Consider the following 19568-nt stretch of genomic DNA (forward strand, 5'->3'; position numbering starts at 1 on the left):
ATATGAAAGCCAACGAGCATTACTGAAAGAGATGGAAGTAGCAGAGGTGCCACAGTACCATGGGCTATTGTTTTGGTTTCATATTTGAGTTTGAGCGTTGCATGTGATTTGTTTTCTTGTGTGAGCCACCATTGCCACCTGGTGGGGAAAGTAGCACCAGCGTAACTTGATGACCAAAACCCTGCATGTCCATTGAAACCAGTAGAGGGCCGAGTGAATTAATTTAGAGAATTCCACCTCTAGATGTTCTGCACGTCTGACCTTTACATTATTGCACTCACTATGTTCGAAATAAAATACTAACTTGCATTCAAATGGACAAGTAGACCGAGAGAAAAACGCAGCCCAAGAAATGTAAGGGAATTTCCAAAAGTTTATTTTTCAGTAATGATCAAATGCAATAAAATATACTCTTAGAGAAATAATAAATATACAATATTTTTTTTTATAAACAAAATGCACAATTTACAAAAACTTCCACTGTGTGCCTCGTCCTATGTCTATTAGATATTAGACCTTATTACAGTTATAGCTGTTAATATTGTCATTAGTATGTCTATCATCATTAATATCAATATTATTCATAATAATATTTCATTTAAGGTGGTTTGACACCTCTCTAGACTCCTCTGAGAGTTCCAGACCTTGTGCTATACTCATTATTCTATCATATTTTTTTCTTGAGGTTTAAAGACTCAGCCTCTACAACGGACAACTTCATAATATAGGTGCCATATAGTATCTTCCATTAGATGTCTGATAGACCGTTCATCCATTTTATCATGGGTAAAAGCTTATTCCACACAGTGTGAGTTTAAATAACTTTTCACAGACTGTTGCATCTCCCTTCACAGAAGCCTGAAGACGGACCGGTCTGTCTCAGAGGTCCCTGTCTGTCTGTCTGTCTCTGTCTGTCTGTCTGTCTGTCTGTCTGTCGGTCGGTGGGTCGGGTCTGGTCTGGTCGGGTCTGGTGTCCCCAACCCTCATATCCATGTCCTGTGAATGTGGAAATGCTCTAATGATCTGTGTAATGTATGATCCATGCCCATAGCAGTTAATGTCCACCTCCAGTTCACGTTTGCAGAATCTTTATATGTAGATCTTTGTATGTTCTAGGATTATGGCACATAACAACGCTCACTCAGGTATGGAGACAGTCAGTGTGTGTGTGTGGAGAGAGCTCCACTGTGTGGTCAGGAGGTGAACAGCAGGTAAGTGATAAGCAATGTTAGCAGGTAGGTGAGAGAGTGGGTGGTGCCAGTGTTGGGCTGGGCTGAGCTGGGGGTGGGCAGGGCAGAGGGGGAAGCCTTGCTGGGGGCCTCCATGGAGGGGTAGAGGTCTGCCCTCCTGCGCTGCTCTTGGTGGGTGAGGGCGGGCTCCACTGTCACGTAGCCATTGGTTATCCTCACATTAGGCTGAGGAGGTGTGGTGCTGGAGGGTGAGAACCAGATCAGTCAGGTTAACAGGAACACTGCTGTAGTTTCTAACAGATCTTGTTACTGTCTCTCGCTGTGTGAGTGCTCATCCTGTCCTATGAGTGTGCAGTTGCACTGTCTGCTTCTCTTCATGTTATGATACTCTTTGTTGCCATTGGATTGTTTCAATACAGAGCTAGAGACAGTGTGTGTGTTTGTTCTCCTCTCACCTGTCACCAATGCGGACCCACAGGTCACTGAAGAGGCGGGGGTGGCTGTGACCACGGTGGGCCTTCCGGGGGGGCTTGTGTCTCCCAAACTCCTCCAGCTGGCTCAGGCTGTCTGGCAGCAGCATGTGGGGCAGCTCCTCATCCTCCAGCCCTTCCAGCCCATCATCCAGGTCTGAGGGACTGGTCACCCAGTCAGACGGAGAGACTGTACCTGCATCGGAGCCCCCATCGCTGGGTCTTTCTGTTGGTTCTCTGTGGGACAAAGAACTATGCTTATTAAATATTAGAACATTGTGATATAGACCTGGATGTATGTTCCCTCGTCACTAGAATAGATGAAAGATAACAGAATAATGTTGGTGAGTAGTTTATTTATGTTATGTAATATATTTTAGGGAGGTTCTCCTTAGAGGTTGTGTGAGAATGTGAAATGGTGCATGGTTTAAGGTGACCTGACCACCACGGTTCTCTCTAGCCTACCTATAGGCTCCAAAGGGCTTTGAACTTCCAACAGGGACACAATGTCCTCTGTGCTTGTGAGTTTACTGAGTATCTAAATCTGCCACGAGCCACAAGGGAGGAAGCTGTAACCCCTCTGACCACCCTGACAACTCAATACCTTAGAAATGTATCCTTACCATATTCATTTGCTTGAAGTAGTCAAGGATGTAACACGTTCAGATAGGGCAAAGTAAGGTTTCCGTTACATTGCTTTGATCAACACCGTCATACGAGAGCAGGAAAGTGGGATACATTTCAAAAGCATTGGAACTTGGTCCTACGCTAATCCACATTCCTTACCTGTCATTTATGCCACTTCCTTCCCTATCTGATTACCGGTTGTTGCCTGTAGGCATAGATCTAGGATCAGAAAACACTCAAATTGACCTTAACGTTTAGGCGCAACTTCTGCCTACTATGCATATGAAGGGTCATATTGCTTTCCCGTCAGTAAACACCCTGGAGGTTTGACCTCCCAATGAGGCCCCAGATCCAGACCACACACTGTTCAGCTCTGTGTTAGCCAGTATTACACTGTCTACAGATGCTGGCTGCTGTGGGCTACAGCCACTCTACACTGAGTCACTTTGCTTTGGTTCCTTTTGTCATAATCTCTCTATTGAGCAGAAAACACATGATGCCTCTGGGTGCAGGCCCAGTTTTGAGGTTTACACTTCATAACCTCCGGAAAAGCTTCCTGCCACATTGTATTGTTGTCACCTCATATCAGAGAGCACAAAGTGTTTGGAGCAGTTTTGTGTGTTTTTCGACCACAATCAGTCAGTCCACAATCAGTCAGCTTGCTCGGCTGAGACTGGGCCTGGGCCTGCTCTGTGTATGAGCCAGGGAGGAATGGTTTTGTTACAGCTGTAATTCGCAGTGAAGGAAGTGAGTTTGTAAAAGCAGTGGATGGAGGAGATGTTTTACTGTAGCTCTGCTTTATGTGATTTCCCTTGTTGTTCCTCATTTGTCCATTTTCACCCTGGTTCCAGTGAGTGCTGCAACCATTAGCACTGCTACTGCATTCCTACATAGCTGGGATCTGGTTGTAAAGGTGTACTACATGTACTGAAGCATGTGTGCTACATTTAGCACATCTATGTGGTGTCAATTAGTACATGTCATGTGTTTCTGCTCTGGAGTGAATACGGTTGATGTGGTATCGTAAACCTCCGTGGTAAATCTGAGACTGTGTGTTTGTGAATGTTCATATGAATTAGTGCCCAATGCCCATACACATGTCAATGTGTGTGCATGTGTTTTGGTTGTGGCCCTACGGTGTGGGCGGGGAGTGTCTCTGTACTCACTCTGTGATTGGTTCCTGGTAGTGTGATGGTGCGTGCACCACCTTGTAGCCCTCCTGTCTCAGGATGTCCAACACACTGTGGTTCCCCAGGAAGTGACCTAACAGGAAACGCAACAGGTCAGTTCACATCTTAAATAATGCTGTACATGATAGACAGGGCCAAGAGTTTTCCCTGATCAGGCCATGTGGTCCAGAAAATGTCTTCTCCTTAGTCATGATGACAGGCTACAAGATAGTCTCTAGTCTAAAACAGAGGTCTGAAGAGACAGGAATACAGGGGTTATCCTGCCGAGAGTACTTTGTGAACCGACTGCAAACCAATTTCACATGTAGAATATCACGAAAATGTCGGTAGTCAGACGCCAACAGCTCGCTGAATGATTGGTAGATGAATTGGAGATCCACATTTGGTCCGATGTGTTCAACCCTTTAAGGTGGCAGACGGGCCATCCTTAGTTCCTAACATATACTGACCCTTGATCTTTCTCTGCACTTGTTCCTATGTACTGACCCTTATTGACCCCATATTGTAGTGCACGGGCTCCTGGCCCCCTTCCCCAAACCCCTTGTTTTTTTCTGATTCCTTCATTCTGACATCAAACAGACAGGTCCCAGCCACACACTGATGAAAGGAGTTTTATTCCTCCCTACCGTGAATAATCCCAGGTGTCACTCAACCCAGTAATACGGCCTAATGCTCTCTGACATCATCACCCCCCCCCCCCCCCCCCAGCACGCTCCCCCAGCTTATTAACAGCACGCTGGCAATCTTCAAGGGCCCTAGCTCGCCTGCTTTCCCGAACCTCTATTTTATTATTATGATTTTTCTGATCATTCCTGAGGGGAGAAAAGGCGGCGCTACACTTTCTTGGCGGCGGAGTTCAAAGACTGCGTGGGGATTGGCAGGGGAGGGAGGAGAGGCTACCGCCGAGTGTCGGTCAGATCAGACGGCCAGATTACAGCACTCTCCCTCCACCACACCAAGCCCCTCCAGAGAAGAGAGAAGAGGAGGGGACAGACACCCTATTGAGGAGCCCAGACTACTCCTCTCCTCTTTTCTCCTCTTTTACTTATTTCTCCTCACCCCTCCTCTCCTCTCTTCACGTCTCTCCTCTTACCTTCTCTCTTCCATCTACTATCCACTCCTCCTTTCTACTCCTTTCTTCCTCTCTCCTATCCTCTCCTGCCCCCTCCACAGCTGAACTGTTTTTTTTTTACTGTTGGACTTAACTGACACCCTGCTGTTCAACTGAGATTCTCATAGTTGTGTTACTGTTCAACTGATATTATAGGTGAATGTGACAGTGTTCACGTTGATGGTTTGAGTAAAAGAGAGGCAGGCGGCTCATAGGGCAAACCCAAAACAAATCCATTATGGGCTTAATGAGAGAGAAGTCCTGCCTTCTTATGGACCTAATAGCTCTTTCCTGCCCTGCCCTGCCCTGCCTGCTGTTGTGCCACTGGTCAGGGTAGACTGGAAAATCCTGGGCTACAAACACACTCCTACCAGGGAGTTCCTCCTCAATCCAGAGTTAATTACTTTTCTACAGTAGCTTCCCATCTCTCCCTTCCAAAATATGCTCCCTCCCTCATTCTTTCTTTCTATCTCTCTCCTAATCTCTCTCTCTTTTTTCTCCATATTTTTCTTTCTCTCTCTCTCCCCATCCCTCTCTCCTCTATAGTAGCATGTGTCTGGTTGCCACCCAGGCTGAGGGGTTTGTGGGGTCAGCACCTTATTACTCACACCGCCTGTCCGCACTTGCACCCCTCCTTCCCTCCACCCCTTTCTCCATTCCTTTACCCATCCTTGCTTCTACCCATCCCTGCACCCTGTCAATATAATCAAGCAACGCTGGTTGAGGAGAGAATATAGAGGTAATCTCTATAACAGAGGTCGGCAACAGGCAACAAAACAAGTGTTTTTTAAGTTTTAAAAATAAAGATAAAGATAATGCTTTTGTGCTTATTTGTTGTCAATGTTCATTGTCCAAATTATAATAATCCCCCCCCCCCCCCCTTCCCGCCCAGACCATCCACAGATGAATCTAGTTTAGGCATTAACTCCAAATTTTAAAGTTAGGCATTAACTCTGAATGGTTAAGGTCAGGGCTCCTTCTAATTCCCTCTCCTCCCGGAGGAACTTGGCTCTAGGACCATGCCTAAGGACTACCTGACCTGATGACTTCTGGCTGTCCCCGGTCCACCTGGTCGTCCTGCTGCTCCAGTTTCAACTGTTCTGCGGTTATGGAATCCTGTGCTACCTTGTCCCAGACCTGCTGTTTTCCACTCACTCACTCACTCACTCACTCACTCACTCACTCACTCACTCACACACACACACACACACACTCATACATACATATATCTGCTGTATGCTAAGCTATGAAAAGCCAACTGACATTTGCTCCTGAAGTACTGACCTATTGCACCCTCTACAACCACGGATTATTATTTAACCCTGCTGGTCATTATGAACGTTTGAACATCTTGAAAACAATCTGGCCTTAATGGCCATGTACTGTTATAATCTCCACCTGGCACAGCCAGCAGAGGACTGGAGACCCCTCAGAGCCTGGTTCTTCCTAGGTTCCTGCCTTTCTAGGGAGTTTCTAGGGTGGCTAGTTTCCTAGCCACCATGTTTCTGTATATAAATACATTTGACTTGATTTGATTTAAGGTTTTGGGATAGGTGTAAAACAAAAATCTCTAGCAATGCCTTAGCAAAACCGAAACATTCTTGAAGGTAACATCTCTCTCTGTTGTCCCTAGTGGCCGGTTTCCATGACATCTCCTGATGTCCTAAAACATGAATTGACGTCGAATACTGACTTGTATCAGGGGTGACCTAGCTGGTCCAATAATATAGAGCGTGATGAGGATAAGGACATATTTAAGGAGAGAGGGAGACTGTATCAGCATCAGAAGGAGAGAGGGATCCATGCCTTCAGAGAATGGGCAGTCAGGCTGGCTGGTGGACCCCTGTGGGGAAGGAAGAGGGTGGAAGTAGGACACTGATGTAGACCACAACACACAGAACCCACGCTGGGCACTGTTGCAATGCTGCAAACAAACACAAGCTGTTGCTTCACAGGCTGTGGAACAACAGACCATGAAAAAAGAGAGAAGAAGAGAGGGATGGGTAGAGAGAAAGGGGTGGAACCAAGCCCCACAAAACTGGACTCCTAAAAAAAAAAAGTTGGCCATGGAAAATAAGGATTCCTCTACCCTGATTGGAAATGGGAGTGCTATCTGATGTTTGGGTGTGTGTGTGTTCATGCGTGCGTTTGCGTGTGAGTGCATGCATTCACAACGTGTGTGCTTGTATGCATGTGTACGTTCACATGCACGTGTGTGTGTGTGTGTGTGTGTGTGTGTTGAGATGCTCGGGGGAGTCCCTGTCTGACTCACTCCCAGTACTGTAGTTCAGAGTACTATTCCACAAAGTGAGAATGAGTAATGTAACAAAGGTTTAATAACTCCAGCATCCCTGCACCTTAACCCTGGGTATACATTTGCACCTCTACAGTACAAGCACATCTATAAATCACCTCCCAGTCTGCAAACTGAGGGAGAGAAATCCTAGCCGCAGTGCATCTGAACCAGCTGAACCATGGCGTTGAACAGAGCACCTCTCGCTTGACGTGTAAATCTAAAGTAAGGAATCAGGAAATTCCATCCTGAATCCCACTATTTTAGTAGAAGGGTTTCCCCTCCTCCTCCTCATTCCTCTCTTTGTCTCTCCCCTTCTCTGTAATGATTTTATATCCTATGTATTAGGCTTAGGAGGTATACCGTATATACCGTATACCGGGGTATTTAGAAATACTAACCGTATGATTTTCAGTGCCAGGTTTCATCGCTACAGCTTATAACTAAAAGTTAAGTATCTAAGATTTGCCAAATGAATTATCTCAGGGCTCCAGCAAGGCATTTGGTTGGCTAACTTGCTAAGTAAGTAGCTAGCTTGCCAGCTCAAGCCACTCGGTTACAGCTCTGTTTTTTTAACAAATCAAAAACTGAAAAATTGGGCGTGCAAAATTATTCAGGCCCTTTACTTTCAGTGCAGCAAACTCTCTCCAGAAGTTCAGTGAGGATCTCTGAATGATCCAATGTTGACCTAAATGGCTAATGATGATAAATACAATCCACCTGTGTGTAATCAAGTCTCCGTATAAATGCACCTGCACTGTGATAGTCTCAGAGGTCCGTTAAAAGCGCAGAGAGCATCATGAAGAACAAGGAACACACCAGACAGGTCCGAGATACTGTTGTGAAGAAGTTTAAAGCCGGATTTGGATACAAAAAGATTTCCCAAGCTTTAAAGGAGGACTGCTTTCCCAAGGAGCACTGTGCAAGCGATAATATTGAAATGGAAGGAGTATCAGACCACTGCAAATCTACCAAGACCTGGCCGTCCCTCTAAACTTTCAGCTCATACAAGGAGAAGACTGATCAGAGATGCAGCCAAGAGGCCCATGATCACTCTGGATTAACTGCAGAGATCTACAGCTGAGGTGGGAGACTCTGTCCATAGGACAACAATCTCGTATATTGCACAAATCTGGCCTTTATGGAAGAGTGGCAAGAAGAAAGCCATTTCTTAAAGATATCCATAAAAAGTGTTGTTTAAAGTTTGCCACAAGCCACCTGGGAGACACACCAAACATGTGGAAGAAGGTGCTCTGGTCAGATGAAACCAAAATGTAACTTTTTGGCAACAATGCAAAACGTTATGTTTGGCGTAAAAGCAACACAGCCCATCACCCTGAACACACCATCCCCACTGTCAAACATGGTGGTGGCAGCATCATGGTTTGGGCCTGCTTTTCTTCAGCAGGGACAGGGAAGACAGTTAAAATTGATGGGAAGATGGATGGAGCCAAATACAGGACCATTCTGGAAGAAAACCTGATGGAGTCTGCAAAAGAGCTGAGACTGGGACGGAGATTTGTCTTCCAACAAGACAATGATCCAAAACATAAAGCAAAATCTACAATGGAATGGTTCAAAAATAAACATATCCAGGTGTTAGAATGGCCAAGTCAAAGTCCAGACCTGAATCCAATCGAGAATCTGTGGAAAGAACTGAAAACTGCTGTTCACAAATGCTCTCCATCCAACCTCACTGAGCTCGAGCTGTTTTGCAAGGAGGAATGGGAAAAAATATCAGTCTCTCGATGTGCAAAACTGATAGAGACATAGCCCAAGCGACTTACAGCTGTAATCGCAGCAAAAGGTGGCTGAATAATTTTGCACGCCCAATTTTTCAATTTTTGATTTGTTAAAAAAGTTTGAAATATCCAATAAATGTCGTTCCACTTCATGATTGTGTCCCACTTGTTGTTGATTCTTCACAAAAAAATACAGTTTTATATCTTTATGTTTGAAGCCTGAAATGTGGCAAGAGATTTTTGCAGTTCGTTCCAGTCATTGGCAGCAGAGAACTGGAAAGAGAGGTGGCCAAAGGAATACATTGGCTTTGGGGATGACCAGTGAGATATACCTGCTGGAGCGCGTGCTACAGGTGGGTGCTGCTATGTTGACCAGTGAGCTGAGATAAGGCGGGGCTTTACCTAGCAGAGACTTGTAGATGACCCGGAGCCAGTGGGTTTGGCGACGAGTATGAAGCGAGGGCCAGCCAACGAGAGTATACAGGTCGCAGTGGTGGGTAGTACACAGGGCTTTGGTGACAAAACGGATGGCACTGTGATAGACTGCATCCAATTTGCTGAGTAGAGTGTTGGAGGCTATTTTGTAAATGATATCGCCGAAGTCGAGGATCAGTAGGATGGTCAGTTTTACGAGGGAATGTTTGGCAGCATGAGTGAAGGATGCTTTGTTTTACGGGAACTGTATGAAGGTATGAAAATCTGGACACCAGCCAACCCTACTATGCATGCAGCCCAATGAGTGCCTCCATCAGAGGGGGGTGATGACCGATGACCGGGATCGATTGTGTCCCAGTCCTGTTCCCCAAATGCACACTGAAAATAAAGAAGACTTCTGCAGCATTGCACACACTATCAAACTGTCGGGCCAAACGAGAGTTCACTCCAGAGAGCCGGAAGAGCTATCTTTATATCCTCCTTTCTTACTTCTGATGTGCTCTTAAAGTGGCAGCGCACCGTGAAGGCTCCGTGCAGGATTTTGCGACTGGCCATTTTTTATAAGTAATACATGGCATTATTCCTTGGGTAATAGCAACCTTTTACAGCTGTTTACGTAAGACATCCCACATTACACCCTCTTCTACCCCCTGTGGGTGAGACCCTCGGAGTGCCTTGACTGGTGGGGTGTGATGACCGACAATTGTGAATGGTCGTGTCTTGATCCTGGTCCCCTAATGAACCAAATCAGCAATAATATGTTTTATATTTATACTCATCTACCCCCTATAGGTCAACCAAGAGGTACCGATGCACCAAGTCCAGAACCAACAGGACATTGAACAGCTTATACTCCCAAGTCATAAGGCGGCTAAATAGACGGCTAAATAGTCAACCAAATAGCTACCCGGATGATCTGCATTGACCCTTTACAAGGACTTTTATGGACTCATTACGTATTCTGCTGCTACTGTTTACTACCTGTCTCATTATTCCTAGTTACATATCTACCTCAACTACCTCGTACCCCTGCACATCCACTCAGTACCTGAAACTCCTTGTATATAGCCAAGTTATTACCTCGTACCCCTGCACATCCACTCAGTACTGTAACCCCTTGTATATAGCCAAGTCATTACCTCGTACCCCTGCACATCCACTCGGTACTGTAACCCCTTGTATATAGCCAAGTTATTACCTCGTACCCCTGCACATCCACTCAGTACTGTAACCCCTTGTATATAGCCAAGTTATTACCTCGTACCCCTGTACATCCACTCAGTACTGTAACCCCTTGTATATAGCCAAGTTATTACCTCGTACCCCTGCACATCCACTCAGTACTGTAACCCCTTGTATATAGCCAAGTTATTACCTCGTACCCCTGTACATCCACTCAGTACTGTAACCCCTTTTATATAGCCAAGTTATTACCTCGTACCCCTGCACATCCACTCAGTACTGTAACCCCTTGTATATAGCCAAGTTATTACCTCGTACCCCTGCACATCCACTCAGTACTGTAACTCCTTGTATATAGCCAAGTTATTACCTCGTACCCCTGCACATCCACTCAGTACTGTAACCCCTTGTATATAGCCAAGTTATTACCTCGTACCCCTGTACATCCACTCAGTACTGTAACACCTTGTATATAGCCAAGTTATTACCTCGTACCCCTGCACATCCACTCAGTACTGTAACTCCTTGTATATATAGCCAAGTTATTACCTCGTACCCGTAAGTAAGCCCGTAAGTAAGCATTTCACTGTTAGTCCACACCTGTTGTTTATGAACCATGTGACAAATACAATTAGATTTGATTTGACTTTGTTGTGCACGCTCAGAGACCCACGGTCTCTTGAAAACATGGACCAAGTCAGGACCGCTGTAGAGGTCAGTGGATTTCTGTTGAAACATTTAAAGTGTTTCCCGCTGGCTTTAAATATTTAGACTGTCTGTATGCTCTCAGTCTGTCTGCCAGACCCCACATGCTACTGTCACTGCTGCTAACCTGCTGGCAGAGAAAGAGACAGAGAGAGAAAGGGAAAAAGAGAGTGGGGAAAGAAAGAGAAAGTGTACAGGGAGAAAAAGAGGGAAAGATATATGGGGTAGACAGGGACTTGCAGGGGTTGGGCCTGTGGTGGGTTTAAAACATTTTGTGAAAATTGCCCCCTCCGTTTGTTTTTGTTGCTGACAGCTGAGGTCTTCAAGGACGGGAGGGGGGGATGAGGGCAGCTGGCAGGCGTCAGGAGAAAGGTTCCCTATCTTGCACACACACACATACGCTGACTGTAGCTATGCGGTGTAGACACGTGATAGAAGCCATGGCATCTCGTAGACCCCCACAATGGTCTATTTATCTCTCTCATCTGATTCCTGCTCCACCTTTCATCATTTAATTTCCTGCCCTCCAACTTTCACCTCCTCATCCCCTCTTTATTGCAATAAGCACCCTCTGCTACATGCTAGTCAGGTTTAGCTCTCAGATCAGCTGATACATAATAATTCATAACAGACTTTACGCAAATTGTGTTCATGCAAAACGTGTGTGTGTGTGCACGCGTCTGTGTGTGTGTGCATGCGTGTGTGTTTTTGTGTGCGTGCCAGAGAAAGTGTGTGTGCATGTGTATTTGTATTAGCCAGAGGAGAGTTATGGAGATGGAGTGAGAGTACATGTTTTAATGCAATGTGGCGTAGCAGCCATTAGTGCTGAATGAGCTGTGATATGTTTTCAAGAGACTAATGAAGCATGCAATCTACCCGCAGTCTAATGAGCCCTCCATCTAATTAGAGCTGCCTGGGAATCCCACCAGCACACAGGATAACGCTAAACTAACCCTCATGGCCTGAGAGGGACAGAGTCTATGGGCCTGACAGAGAGAGAGGCTAGCACTATGGGCCCAAACTCCTAATTTTAGACTAGATTAGTTATCAGTAGTTATTTTAATGATAACGGGGGAAGGTGTCATACATAATATATTACAGGTCAGGAAAAATATTCACTACCGTTCAAAACTTTGGGGTCACTTAGAAATGTCCTTGTTTTTGAAAGAAAAGCACATTAGTTGTCCATTAAAATAACATACAATGGATCAGAAATACAGTGTAGACATTGTTAATGTTGTAAATGACTATTGTAGCTGGAAACAGCTGATTTTTAATGCAATATAGGCGTGCAGTGATCAGCAACCATCACTCCTGTGTTCCAATAGCAATGTGTTAGCAAATCCAAGTCCACCATTTTAAAAGTCTAATTGAGATCCTCTGTCCAGTGTCTGTGTTCTTTTGCCCTTCTTAATCTTTTATTTTTATTGGCCAGTCTGAGATATAGCTTTTTCTTTGCAACTCTGCCTAGAAGGCCAGCATCCCAGAGTCGCCTCTTCACTGTTGACGTTGAGACTGGTGTTTTGCGGGTAATATTTAATGATGCTGACAGTTGAGGACTTTCTCAAACTAGACACTCTAATGTACTTGTCCTCTTGCTTAGTTGTGCACCGGGGCCTCCCACTCCTCTTTCTATTCTGGTTAGGGCCAGTTTGCGCTGTTCTGTGAAGGGAGTAGTACACAGCGTTGTACGAGATCTTCAGTTTCTTGACAATTTCTCTCATGGAATAGCCTTCATTTCTCAGAACAACAATAGACTGACGAGTTTCAGAAGAAAGCTCTTTGTTTCTGGCTATTTTGAGCCTGTAACCGAACCCATAAATGCTGATGTTCCAGATACTCAACTTGTCTAAAGAAGGCCAGTTTTATAGCTTCTTTAATCAAAAAAACAGTTTTCAGCTGTGCTAACATAATTGCAAAAGGGTTTTCTAATGATCAATTAGCCTTTTAAAATGATTAACTTGGATTAGCTAACACAACGTGCCATTGGAACACAGGAGTGATGGTTGCTGATAATTGGCCTCTGTACGCCTATGTAGACATTCCATTAAAATAATCAGCCGTTTCCAGCTAAAATAGTCATTTACAACATTAACAATGTTTACATTTGTAACGGCTGTCTTGGGAAGAAGGTGAGGACCAATGCGCAGCGTGGTACATGTTCATCTTTTTCATGTAAACTGAACACTGAATAACAAAACAACAAAGAAAACAACCGGAACAGTTCTGTCTGGTGGAGACACACAAAGACTGAAAACAACCGAAACAGTTCTGTCTGGTGGAGACACACAAAGACTGAAAACAACCGAAACAGTTCTGTCTGGTGGAGACACACAAAGACAGAAAACAACCGAAACAGTTCTGTCTGGTGTAGACACACAAAGACAGAAAACAACCGAAACAGTTCTGTCTGGTGGAGACACACAAAGACAGAAAACAACCGAAACAGTTCTGTCTGGTGGAGACACACAAAGACAGAAAACAACCGAAACAGTTCTGTCTGGTGGAGACACACAAAGACAGAAAACAACCGAAACAGTTCTGTCTGGTGGAGACACACAAAGACAGAAAACAACCGAAACAGTTCTGTCTGGTGGAGACACACAAAGACAGAAAACAACCGAAACAGTTCTGTCTGGTGTAGACACACAAAGACAGAAAACAACCACCCACAAAACACAATGGAAACCAGGCTCCCTAAATCTGGTTCTCAATCAGGGACAACGATTGACAGCTGCCTCTGATTGAGAACCATACCAGGCCAAACACAGAAATGTCAAATCATAGAAAACTAACATAGACAACCCACCCAACTCACGCCCTGACCATACTAAAACAAAAGACAAAACAAGGTCAGAACGTGACAACGTTGCATTTCTGATCAATTTGATGTTATTTTAATGAACAAAAAATGTGCTTTTCTTTCAAAAACAAGGACATTTTTAAGTGACCCCAAACTTTTGAATGGTAGTGTATGTAAAATATGTAATAATGTCAATAAAATGTTTGTGAGAGATTTTCATGCTGCTGCCTTGCGCTGTATAGAGACTGTAAGGAGAGTTGGAGGCAAGTGATGAGGCTCCACACTGGGTCTGCTGCTAATGGGGAGATGACTGATGCAAAGATTACGTTTTAATATCGCACCTCTTCAGCTCTGACTTGTGGTGGATCTAATATCAGACAGACCGTGTATGTGTGCCTGTGTGTGTGTGCATCTGCCTGTCTTGTGTGTGTGTGTGCGTGTCTGTGTGCGTGCGTGCGTGCGTGTATGTTTGAGTTAAAGACGTATGCAAGACAAAAAAGGCTGACCCCCGCCCCAGCCCAGTGACACGGGAGACGGGGCCTGTGCATCGTCAGTCTCACGCACGGGGGGGGTAGGAGAGGGGGAGGCAGGGAGTGACACACGTTAGCCCAACAGGGTGGACTCTAAAACAGGACAGAGGCACCACTGTCAAATAATACAGCCACACTGATACAGTAATACAGAAACACACATTCACAACACAACAAACACACACACTGACACACCTATACAAATACAATACAGAGCTATCAGTGCAAGACCTCTAGTCATCTTTCACCGGTGTCTCTTTGTTTCTCCTCCTATCCTTCTGTACTCTTTTCTGTTTCCATAAAACGTTCCTACTGGGAGGAGGGGACGACATGGAAAGACAGAGTGAGACGGAGCAGATGGAGTTAAAGAAGAGAGAGATGGCGTCAGTGTGATACAGGGGGGATGGAGGCAGACAGGAAAGCAGACAGAGACAGACGAGGAAGAGAGAGAAGAGAAGAAAGAGAGAACGAGGGAGACGTTGTGACAAAGCAGGAGATATCTAGAGTGGAACAATAGGACCATGTTTTCAACAGAATGGAAAAACCTGCACTGAAATATTCTTCGTTTTAATATTATAAAAAAAAAAATCTAAAGTCTGAACAAACAGACACGAATAATAACCTAGTATAGATAAACACACATACACAGTGCACACAAAAACTCTGTGCAACAGACAAAAGTGAATATAAATATTGATTATGTATTTTATTGCTGTAGTCATTAATAAACAACTATCTAGGTCATACAACTCACAACTCACAGTCCCCTTACAGACACACATGTATACACACACACACGACGAACACACACCAACACACACACACACACACACTGCAACACACTTTCTCAGTGAAGTGGTGGCTGGGCTGTGGTTGCTGGAGGAAATTCCAGGGGATGTTTTCAATAATAGAACGTAGGCAGCAGCAAGGAATTAGCAAATGAGAACCTTCTGAAACGCTGCTCCAACACACTGCCGCACCACCTCCTCCTCATCAAACTGATCATGAATATTAGTGTGTTATGTAGAGGTGGTGTGTGTTTGTGTTGGCCAATGAAAGAGAAAGTGCTTGTGAGTGTGCTCTTAACCAATTCCTATCAGCTGGTGCTGTGTCATTCTGTCCATGGAAAAGTGTACAACATTGTCTTGGCCAGATCACCAGTGTGGTATGCTGTACTGCCACAGTCCTTACAGTAGAAGGCTGCCGCCCAGGATTCTGGATGTTACACCACAGTAACAGTAATAGTACAGTAACGGTAACAGTCTGGCTCTCACAGTACGGTCACATGATGAGCTCCCTGAAGAACAAAGCACTGAAGATAAAAGGAGCAGATGGGGGAGAGAGATGGATAGATAGAGAGAGGAAGGGTGGAGATACTGCTGGATACATCTGTATATAAAGTCAGTTCCTGAGAGAACAAGACCACCGACCAACTAGAGTTCGACCGATTATGATTTTTTCAACTCCGATACCGATACCGATTATTGGAGGATAAAAAAAAAAATGTATTTGTAATCCAGCTACTATCTTGTCTCATCGCTACAACTCCCATTCGGGCTCGGTAGAGACGAAGGTTGAAAGTCATGTTCCAATACACAACCCAACCAAGCCGCACTGCTCCTTAACACAGCGTGCATCCAACCCGGAAGCCAGCCGCACCAATGTGTTGGAGGAAACACCTTGGTTAGCGTGCACTGTGCCCGGCCCGCCACAGGAGTCAAGGATATCCCTACCGGCCAAACCCTCCCTAACCCGGACGACGCTAGGCCAATTGTGCTTCGCCCCACGGACCTCCCGGTCACGGCCGGTTACGACAAAGCCTGGGCGCGAACCCACCTGCTGGTGGCACACAGCTGGCGCTGCAGTACAGGATCCTTAACCACTGCGCCACCCGGGAGGCCCATGAACAATTTTTAAAAAACATAATATAATACATTAATTAAAATTCAATTTGGTTTAAATAATGCAAAAACAAAGTGTTGGAGAAGTAAAAGTGCAATATGTGCCATGTAAAAAGCTAACGTTTGAGTCCCTTGCTCAGAACATGAGAACATATGAAAGTTAGTGCTTCCCTTTAACATGAGACTTCAATATTCCCAGGTAAGAGGTTTTAGGTTGTGGTTAATATAGTATTTATAGGACTATTTTACACCAGCCATTAGGTTGATAGGCATGAAGTCATAAACAGCGCTGTGCTTGCGAAGAGCTGCTAGCAAAACGCACGAAAGTGCCATTTGAATGAATGCTTACGAGCCTGCTGCTGCCTACCATCGCTCAGTCAGACTGCTCTATCAAATCATAGACTTAATTATAACATAATAACACACAGAAATACGAGCAGTTGGTCATTAATTAATGGTCAAATCCGAAAACGATCATTTTGAAAACAAAACGTTTATTATTTCAGTGAAATACGGAACCGTTCTGTATTTTATCTAACGGGTGGCATCCCTAAGTCTAAATATTCTTGTTACATTGCACAACCTTCAATGTTATGTCATAATTACGTAAAACTCTGGCAAATTAGTTCGCAATGAGCCAGGCTGCCCAAACTGTTGCACATACCCTGACTGCGTGCAATGAACGCAAAATAAATGACACAATTTCACCTGGTTAATATTGCCTGCTAACCTGGATTTCTTTTAGCTAAATATGCAGGTTTAAAAATAAATACTTCTGTGTATTGATTTTAAGAAAGGCGTTGGTGTTTATGGTTAGGTACAATCATCCAACGATTGTGCTTTTTTCGCAAATGAGCTTTTGTTAAATCATCCCCCAGTGTTGCATCAATTATATGCAACGCAGGACACGCTAGATAAACTAGTAATATGAGCAACCATGTGTAGTTATAACTAGTGATTATGATTGATTGATTGTTTTTTATAAGATAAGTTTAAGGCTAGCTAGCAACTTACCTCGGCTTCTACTCCATTCGCGTAACAGGCAGGCTCCTCGTGGAGTGCAATAAGAGGCAGGTGGTTAGAGCGTTGGAGTAGTTAACTGCAAGGTTGCAAAATCTGTCGTTCTGCCCCTGAACAAGGCGGTTAACCCACCATTCCTAGGCCGTCATTGAAAATAAGAACGTGTTCTTTAACGGACGTTCCTAGTTAAATAAAGGTAGAAAATAAAATAATAATAATAATAATTACATCTGCAACATCAGCTCCCAAAAATACAGATTTCCGATTGTTATGAAAACTTGAAATCGGCCCTAATTAATCGGTCATTCTGATTAATCGGTCAACCTCTAGCCCCCTCTCACTGTAACACCACTCTCACTGTAACACCACACTCACTGTAGCATCACTGTCACTGTAACACCACTTCCACTGTAACACCACTCTCACTGTTACACCACTCTCCCTGTGACAACACTGCCATTGTGGCACCCCTCTCACTGTAACAACACTGTCACTGTAACGCCACTCTCATTGTAACAAAACTCTCACTGTAACAACACTCTCACTGTAACACCACACTCACTGTAGCATCACTGTCACTGTAACACCACTTCCACTGTAACACCACTCTCACTGTTACACCACTCTCCCTGTGACAACACTGCCATTGTGGCACCCCTCTCACTATAACAACACTGTCACTGTAACGCCACTCTCATTGTAACAAAACTCTCACTGTAACAACACTCTCACTGTAACGCCACTCTCACTCTCACACCACTGTCACTGTAACACCACTGTCACTGTAACACCACTCTCACTGTAACACCACTCATACTGTAACGCCACTCTCACTGTAACAACACTGTCACTGTAACACCACTCTCACTGTAACACCACTGTCACTGTAACACCACTGTCACTGTAACACCACTCTCACTGTAACACCACTGTCACTGTAACGCCACTCTCACTGTAACAACACTCTCACTGTAACAACACTCTCACTGTAACGCCACTCTCACTCTCACACCACTGTCAATGTAACACCACTGTCACTGTAACACCACTCTCACTGTAACAACACTCTCACTGTAACAACACTGTCGCTGTAACAACACTGTCGCTGTAACACCAATCTCACTGTAACAACACTGTCACTGTAACACCACTGTCACTGTAACACCACTCTCACTGTAACGCCACTCTCACTGTAACGCCACTCTCACTGTAACAACACTGTCACTGTAACGCCACTAACTGTAACGCCACTCTCACTGTAACGCCACTCTCACTGTAACGCCACTCTCACTGTAACGCCACTGTCACTGTAACACCACTCTCACTGTAACAACACTGTCACTGTAACACCACTGTCACTGTAACAACACTGTCACTGTAACACCACTGTCACTGTAACACCACTCTCACTGTAACACCACTCTCACTGTAACGCCACTGTCACTGTAACGACCACTCAGAATTTCTGTTGGATGGAGCATTTATTTTCTGCTTGTTATGTTATGACTCCATGATCCCCTCTTGATTTTCATAAATAAGCGGATGCTGTGGCAAGATTGAGGGGAAGGGGGGTGCTGTGGCAAAATGGGTGGCCTGCCCAAACCACTTTACACACATATCGTATGGTTTAATTACCCCCGGAAAAGTCATAAAACGGCACGGGTAACTCTAGAATGCCTTAACCTGGACGCCCGCTCTTTTCCTCCCGTTCTTGTTTTCTTTCTGTAGTCTGGACAGGGTTCCTGTAGTACGGCGTCCAAGGCAAATGCAGCGGGGAACGTTAATAGTTATCAGCCATATGGAAGGAAGGAGCTCTTATAAACACTATTTCTCCTCCAGCTCGGCTTTGCTCTGAAGAGTCTGCAGCTGGGATGATGAAGAGGGTGTCAGAGAAGGCCCTGGACGGATGGGCCAAGACAGACAGACACAGACAGAAAAATACAAACAGACAGTGGTGATACAGAGACAGAAATACTATGATTAAGACAGAGACAGACGGACAGACAGATATGAAAGCAGAGACAGACAGAGCTGAGCCAATAAACTGACAGAAAGAAGACAATGGCAGAGTACAGTGTTCCCTTAGGCCTCACCAGTACTATGCTCTATGGCTAAATCTATAAGGTGCTATGCATATTTATCAGCCAATTTAACACTTCATAAGTAAAGTGTTAGCAGAAGATGATGTCAGAAGGTGACTGTGGGATATTTTGATATCTGCTTCAGGCGCCTGGGAGAGAACCTAGAGGAAACGTAGTTCTCCACGGCCTGGCGCTCGCGTCTGTACTCCTGGGTTACCGCCCGGTTACGGCCGCGCTGCTGTCATGTTTCTCATCAGCTCACACTACCTGTCAGCCCTCACACATACA

At 44.8% G+C, this 19568-nt stretch overlaps 1 protein-coding gene across 1 annotated transcript in view; it reads right to left on the reverse strand.

Moving 5' to 3' along the window:
• Positions 1-355: 355 nt before the first annotated feature.
• The window catches only part of LOC110521498 (metalloprotease TIKI2), a 106302-nt gene continuing 87089 nt past the window's right edge, over positions 356-19568 (reverse strand). The window contains exons 5-7 of the mRNA XM_036969004.2: positions 3454-3550; positions 1646-1897; positions 356-1431 (exon numbers count right to left, since the gene is read on the reverse strand). Of these exons, the coding sequence (XP_036824899.2) occupies positions 1194-1431; positions 1646-1897; positions 3454-3550 (587 nt within the window). The 3' untranslated portion in view covers positions 356-1193. The remainder of the gene's footprint in view (positions 1432-1645; positions 1898-3453; positions 3551-19568) is intronic.

The sequence above is a fragment of the Oncorhynchus mykiss genome, chromosome 4, assembly GCF_057628025.1.
Source record: "Oncorhynchus mykiss isolate SJ-2025 chromosome 4, ASM5762802v1, whole genome shotgun sequence".
Lineage (NCBI taxonomy): Eukaryota > Metazoa > Chordata > Actinopteri > Salmoniformes > Salmonidae > Oncorhynchus > Oncorhynchus mykiss.